This window comes from Colletotrichum godetiae (assembly GCF_030913485.1).
Source record: "Colletotrichum godetiae strain CBS 193.32 chromosome Unknown BDP55scaffold_32, whole genome shotgun sequence".
Classification (NCBI taxonomy): domain Eukaryota; kingdom Fungi; phylum Ascomycota; class Sordariomycetes; order Glomerellales; family Glomerellaceae; genus Colletotrichum; species Colletotrichum godetiae.
Genome location: NW_026851280.1, coordinates 117,303 through 124,856, shown reverse-complemented (window position 1 = coordinate 124,856; position 7,554 = coordinate 117,303). Strand labels below are relative to the sequence as shown.

General features: G+C 50.4%; 1 protein-coding gene across 1 annotated transcript; it reads left to right on the top strand.

The window, feature by feature from the left end:
- Window positions 1-5,303: 5,303 nt before the first annotated feature.
- On the top strand, window positions 5,304-6,539 carry BDP55DRAFT_730663 (2,6-dihydropseudooxynicotine hydrolase; the record flags this gene model as incomplete). Its single annotated transcript, XM_060579720.1, has 1 exon — window positions 5,304-6,539. One exon carries the CDS (start codon window positions 5,304-5,306, stop codon window positions 6,537-6,539), a length of 1,236 nt encoding a protein of 411 aa, XP_060427209.1.
- Between the last annotated feature and the right edge of the window lie 1,015 nt (window positions 6,540-7,554).

Below are 7,554 nucleotides of genomic sequence, written 5' to 3'. Positions count from 1 at the left end.
GAAGAGGTAGATGAACTTTTAACATTGTCAGAGTCCGCTGTAGTTCACTCCAATGACACATACTCACCAACTAGTTTCTCGGTTAGTCAAAGATCAATGAGAGTGAGTTGTGACGATTCCAGCTTACCTTTGTAGACACATATGCTCCCAAGCAGAAGAGGGTCGCTGCCGAGCAAGTGTCGAAGTTTAAGTCGGCTCCAAATCCGAATTGTAGGATTGATGTGCCGAAGACAAACAGAAATGAGAAGAAGTAGATGAGTACCACGACTTCAAAAGTTAGTCAACGTCAAGGAGCAAGGCTTATCATCGGGAGGATTCCTTACGCCACATCGTCCACGGCAACGCTTTCCAGTCCTTCACTGAGGTGAATCTCATGACTATCAATAATGTTAGCACATTAGGTCCGAAGTTGGGTCTGCAATCAAAGCACTGACCAAAAAGACTAGCAAGAAGACAAGCCGATATCATCGCGACTATGATGCTGACGACCTTTCCGGCGAGAGGCTCTGCTTCATGATTGAGGCTTAGGCGGCGCATCACCACCTCGACGCGTTCCAACTCCATGGCTCCAGCTCCTGCGTGCTGTCGCGAATTGCTATTGAGGCCCCATCAAGATAATCGTCGTTAGTTCCCAGCCCGGAGAAGCCGATTTTAGATATGCCGAGCGGAAGCGGAGGTGCGTGGGAGAAACTCAGGGCGAAGCGGAGACCCGCGATGAATCAACGTTTCGAGGCCCTTGACGACGACGATAAATTGGTCGATGCTTCCGCTGGTAATTGCTCGTATGTCCTTGTAGAGGATAAAATGGTGCGCTCTCTTCGGTACAGTGAGGCGGGAGGGGGTGATGGGGAATTCTGTGAAACGGCACGGGGCAACGGGGAAAGATGGGCATTGATTGGGAAACTTTAGCATTGGGCTTTGGGGGGCGGGATCAATCGGATCTTGTTCCTCATGTATGGAAATCTAGGGATTTTTGCGCACGCTCTCATGGATAGCTGCCGCACGTGGCATCCTAGTGCCGTGCGTGTGCGCGGAATGTCCAAGCGGTGATGAACAAATACCGTCAACTCTCGACGAATAGAGTTTTGGTCAAACGCGCCATGCAACGGTATGATGGTGGCTTACTGGCCAGACCTGACTCGTGTTGTGCCTCTTTTTCGTCCCCGACGTTGCCTACGGCAATTTTCTTCCGTCATGGCTCGTTCTCGCTTGGACCGTGAGCATTGGGTTTAACCAAGAAATTGACTCCTTGGTTCCGTAGACAATGGAACAATAGAAGGAGATGGCGCAGCCACGTGACACCGCCACGGGTCCGATCACTTGGAACCGGGCCTCTGCCTACGTCGTCCAAGCACTCAGGGTCTTCCGCGAACAAACGTTCTTCCGATTAGTGAAATCGCGGTTTCCGATTTGGGCTCACCTTCCAGACCTTGCGTCTCCCTCCTAGACAGCCTCGTTCAGAGTCGGCCGAGAAGTTTGCGTATATCCTCCCCGTCGGTCCTGTCTTCAGGGGCTTTACGGGGCGGCATGGATGGGCAGATCGAACCTGGACTCAAACAGTCGCGCGATAGTCGTCAAAAAGGTTTCGAGGGTCAAGGTGAACGCTATCGATTCATCTGGATTGCCTCATTAACATGGCATGAGGGTCTCCTTGGTGTTGTTAAAATGCAGTAGATCATCCACAATTCCGGACCATTCAATCGACTGTTCTCTCTACAACTCGACTGCTCTACGGCCTTCAGCTCTTAAGAAAAGAAAAAAGGAGGAAACATCTTTACAGACCTGCCAGCCTCTGCTTTCATCGGACTTCAAAATGCGTTCTTCAATGAGCCTTATGTCTACTGTGTTGTTTCTCACAGCTACTGTCTTCGGGTAAGTGTTCCCCCACTCGGCTAGATCTCCGTAGCTGGAGATCCGTCAGATCCTGCGTGCGCATGCTAATTTGTTTGGCGCAACACACAGACAGGGAACTGGAGAGTATGGGACGTACTACTGTATGACAGTGGAGGGAAAAGTAGCCCCGAGCAACAATTTCTGCAATGCAGTAAAAGGCGCAGTCCTCCCTTCCCCTGGCGTAAGTGCCTAATTCACTAGTGGTAGCGTGGTTTTCGTCGCTGATATTTGGCGCTTAGTATTGCTGTATTCGGTCCTCCGACTTTGACAGACTCCAAGCTCTTTCTAGAGGTTGCGGAGACAATGGGCTTGTACTTGGACAGAAGAAGGTTCCTTGTAGTCCATAGATTAGAGATGAAGGCCTGCTAGGTTAATGGATATGAGCGAAATATTTTTGCCTGAAGTTCTGTGCGGCGTGCCATGGTCAGTCGCTGGGTTATCAAGATTTTATCATGTGCCTTCTTCTCATCTCCTGGGTCTCTTGGTATTGGGAAGGGCGCTGTTCGTCACTAATCGTGTTCATGATGGACTCGTATCTATAGTAGTCCTCGACCCGCGAGACATGACAAAATGAGTGGATAATGACCCCGGATGGTATCCACTGAATAGAATTTGTTCCCGCTCCCTGAACCGCCTGGGAATATCCGATGAGAGTGGGACCCGGGAGATCAATGTCTCAGGTAGGGGCCGACAGCCGCCATAAGGTAGTGAACGGGGGGGTTTTTCGTTGAGGGCGTTGTTCAGCTGCATGGGTTTTCCAAGTACACCGCCAGTATTTTCGGGTTTACCGACGTGAAGCTTCGGCTGTAAGAGGGAAAGGCGGCAAACACTCCAACTGTGAAACTTCGTATGCGTAAATAAGCCTAAAAGGCGTGTGGCACTGGTCAAAGTCTTGGCACGAACCCCAGGCGCTCGGATATGAATCCGGCTCCAATTTTGAGCCTACATGCGGATCACACATCTTCACACCTCCATGGAAAGAAGATGTCGTGGTTCTAGAGCAACCCCAATAGAAGCTACGCAATAACGAACCGTCGCGCGGTTGGTGTTAAACAAGGGTCTAAGAGTGCCCTCTCACTGTACACAGCCTGATCATTGATAATGGGGTTGCCCCTATGACCACCTTCGGGTAGTTAGGAGCATTTCCGGAGGAGAGCGTCTATTACTGCCCAGTTCGTTTTGGTCTATTTGGGAAGAAACTCTCAGAGTGCCCCGAAGCTTACGTCACTTCAAGAGGTCCCTTGTCAATTCATACTTGGTCATGCCGTGAATGAGTGAAGCCATAGCTCCATCGTGGGCTGGATGCTGAACCAATGCTTCCCCACACGCAAACCCGCAGCTTCTTAATCTCTGCCAAAAGTAGGTGTTCATAAGTGCATGTGGTATTTCGCGAATGACTATCCATAATACGGCTACAGGTGAATGAAGTCATTTCTACACTGTTTGCACTGCCCGTAAGTAATCTTGCGGGTTGCTGGATTTAAGACGCTCCGGACAAATGGCATTATTGATTAAATGGATGATATCATCACTCAGCAATGTTGACACATGTTTGTGAACCACTTGCTACAGAGGGAGAATACTACGGTGGCGGCCATCTTCCACCTCATCTCTATGAGAACCCACCAAATGAAAAAAATAGTTGGCTTAGGTATTGTGAAGCGGGGACAAATCCGCGATTCACGACACTAGGTCCGAAAGTACAGAGGATCGATCTTGAGACTACTTAGGTTCTGCTCCTGCATGTGTCATTCTGGCGGCCCGTGAGTTGCGAAATATAGGTGCGTGGGCGCGAACAGACTCTCGAATCTTGGTCCGAAAAGGTCACACCGGCGTCGGCCTTGAATATTTCCCCATCAAGATACTCGATGTCTTGGTTGATTGGTCAAATCAGTACTCCCGTCCGAACGCGAACATCTTTGTCTGGATGGTGTTTCCTCGATCAACCATTCGTTGTTGCCACCTAGCATCCAGTGTTAAACTGACGACAAAGTAAGCAGTGCTTACAACTTCCGTTCTCAGACAGGATCGTCAATTTACCTTTTCGGTATTAGGACAATACTATGCATAATGCCATGCGCTCGTCTCGTTCTGATAGGGCCGTCTATGGATGATGTGAGATTTGCGAAATTTCACGATAATTCTCGATTCATACTAGTACCGAAAGTTTCACTTTCTATTTTGGTAACTTCATTGCCCTGAATCTCTCCGGAACTTTATGACGTTTTCCATCGTCGCTTCAGTAATTCTTTCTGTCTTCCTCGGCCGCCGATGTAACGATGCGCGAGGCCGAGTTTTCGCTTGAACCAGACTTGTCGAAGTAGGATTTTCGGGGAGAAGTCAGCTAGACATTGGCATCCATTCGACCTCTCTCGTCTCTTTGAGGTTTACTGGCCTGTGTTCTACTCCCGTGTTTATACTTCCTGACTTTGCTTTGAGTAATGAGACGCCCCAGATTTCTCAAACATGATTGGGGCATGTTCTGTTATGTTATTACTAAAGTCTGAAGCAGTCTGAAGCAGTCTCAACCTCCCAAAGGGTATTAGAGATTTGTGGACATAAGCATGGTTCCTTGGATCAGCACCTTTTTCTTGATAGCAAAAGTCTCATCCGTAAAAGTAGAGTTTGCAAATTTATCTACTAAATCAAAACTCAAATAGGATTCTAGTAGTCAATGACTGACTACCTGCACCCTGCCAGTGTGACTCCTGGTATCTCTATGCCAATTATCAAACGCGACATAACATACCCCTAAGCAAAACTGAATAGGTCAACAGCTATGAAACTATGATGTTATCCTTGCCCATGAAGACAGAGAAAAAGCCTAGTCAGGCACTTGTCTGGATCTCAGAGACGGCGATATCATTGGCAAGGTTCACTTTCTGAATTAAACAGCGGCACAATTGACTTGTAAACCCGAGCATCGTGGGTGAGGATGCTGACTGACGACGCAATGCTTACGCCAAGTCTCCCCCCTCCCGATGCTTGATCCTCCGGGAGCACCCGCCACTCACTTGCAGTCAGTCAGCCAATCCCGCCAGCCAATTCATCCAGATTAACGTCTATGCCTGTAATCCTGATTCGATAAACTACCACCGGGCGGATGCCGTCAGACACCACTGACAAAATATCTCCTTGTTAATGTTACATTCTGGTCAGACCGACAGCCTCGCAATCAGCCAACCTAGTTGATGGACAGTTGAACTTTTGGAAGGATTCAGCCCTCACTCCACTTGCTCTTCACTTTTGGTGACCACTGCAGGGTCAATATGTTGATCATGAGAATTGGCCTTGTATAAATCATCAACTGAGCTTCACAGCATCGGCACATCATGAAATGCATCCAGTGAAGCTCAGTGCTCACCTGAAGGACATTGTCAACCAAGGTCCACCGCAACAAGCCGCCCATCATGGCAAGCACAAACTACTCCATGTATCAGCTCAGCGCCGACCACACATTCCACTTTGAAATCCTCCGCGCCCTCAGCCAGTCTGTCTACGACGGCGCCGATCTCGGCGAAGTCCTCACCACCGCCAACAAAATTATCCCCGGCGACTTTGCAAGCTATGCAAGCGCCTTCTCCACCCTCGCCTACAACGTCCTCGACCGCGCAAAGAACATCGCAAAAACCAGGTTTCCCGTCTCCGCTCGCAGCGCCTTCTTTGCCGCGGCGACGTACTTTCGCAGCGCGGACTTTTACCTCCACGAGAATGCGTCGGATTACCGCATCTACGAGTTGTGGGGCAATCAGACGGCTGCGTTCGATGAGGGTCTCGCGTTGTTGACGGTGCCGAACCAGCGTGTGACGATTGAGACGGCTGACTTTGATATCCCGGGTATCTGGTTTACTCCAGATGAAGAGGTGACGCAGCGCCCGACAATCATTATGGGGAACGGGTATGATGGGTCTCAGGAGGAGATGTACCACGCCATGGGCGCCGCTGCTCTCATGAGAGGGTACAATGTCCTTACCTACGAGGGACCCGGCATGCCTTCCGTCCGTCGATACCAAGAAGTCGGCTTCATCTACGACTGGGAACGGGTAATCACCCCCATCGTAGACTGGCTCCTCGAGAAACCCGAAGTAGTCGAACCTACCTCAATCGGCCTCCTCGGATTCTCCTTCGGGGGCTACCTCGCACCCCGCGCAGCCGCCTTTGAACACCGCCTCGCCGCCATCTTCGCCGTCGACGGCGTCTGGGACTGGCCTGCCGTCGTGAACGCCACCCTAGGCACTGAAGCCATGGCCATCTACGACTCGGGCGACAAGGCGGCCTTTGACGAGTACACGAAGCGGTTCCTCCAGCCCGGCGTGCCCGCGCCGCTGCGCTGGGGTCTCGGGCACGGTATGTGGGCGTTCAACACCGAGTCCGCGTACGACTTTGTGACGTTGTCGCTGGATTATCGCATGGAGCCCGTGGTGGATCAGATCCGGACGCCTGTTTTTGTGGGTGATGCGCAGAATGATTTATTCTTCAAGGGCCAGGCTGCTGTTCTTGCGAAGGCGTTGGGGGAGCGGGCTTACTTGCATCACTTTACGGAGGAGGATGGGATTGGCGAGCATTGTGGGATTGGGGCTTTTAAGCAGCACAATCAGGTGATTTTCGATTGGTTTCAGAATCTTTTGGACTCGAAGACTAGTTAGCTTTGACAATCTTAGTAACTGCCAAACTAGTTGTCGAGGGCATTTGATTCCCGCTGATAACCTGGCGAGACTAGCCCGAGTCCAGTTTCATTTCCATAATGTGCCAGGTTCATTGGACGAGATTGGCCGCAGCTTGATCAAACATGACGGCTTGCAGCCGTCCGGTGGGCTGACAGCACGCCTGCCAATTGGACAATGGTCCGTCTGCCGACGTTTGCTACCTTTTTACACGTTGTACGTAACCGCAACTTGTCCTCTGAATTCGACCTTAGTTGCACTTATAACTACCGGAAGCCTTTGCCTTGAGGGGAGTAAGGCGACAACCGCTTGCCCATAGCAAATGGTGACATTCCCATAGGTAGAGCACAACCTGATCTTATTCACGAAAGTAACTCAATTTCAGATTATGTACCTGATCTGTAGTTTAGTTGCGTTCAGGCAGCCGAGCTCTCCCTAGGAGGTCTAGTCCGTAAAAGGAGTTCAACAGTGTGTAGACATGAACGTAAACAAACACAAAAGACAGGGGAGGGGTACACTACGGTTACACGGTAAATAACGCTTTGGGTGTTTCAGCTCCATGCCCAAGAATGGAGATCTCACGTATACCTGTGACCAACGTCCTATCTACATTCTTCCCGTCAGTTTCACTTGCGAAACTTAGACGAGTACTTAGGTTACGTCAGCTTCGTGGTTGAATTCAAGGTTGTGGGTCGTCCGTTGGGGGCCGAGTCGGCCGTGATCCTTCCTTATCTCGCAACCACAACCCTTTCACTGTCAAGCGGTAGGAAAAGGCAATTCAAAGACGCCTAACAACAAAGAAATCTCTGGAGGTACGTTTCAGTCGCAGAGCTCGCAGGAGAGAGAATGCCGTTCAGCTATTGCAAGGAGGCCAACTGTCCTCCCCACTACGATCCACACTCGCCAGATTCACCACATCGTGGCCAACCACACCTCCAGCAGCCCAACTTGAGCATCAGCGGATCCTCAACATCTCATACAAATCCAATCATTGTCA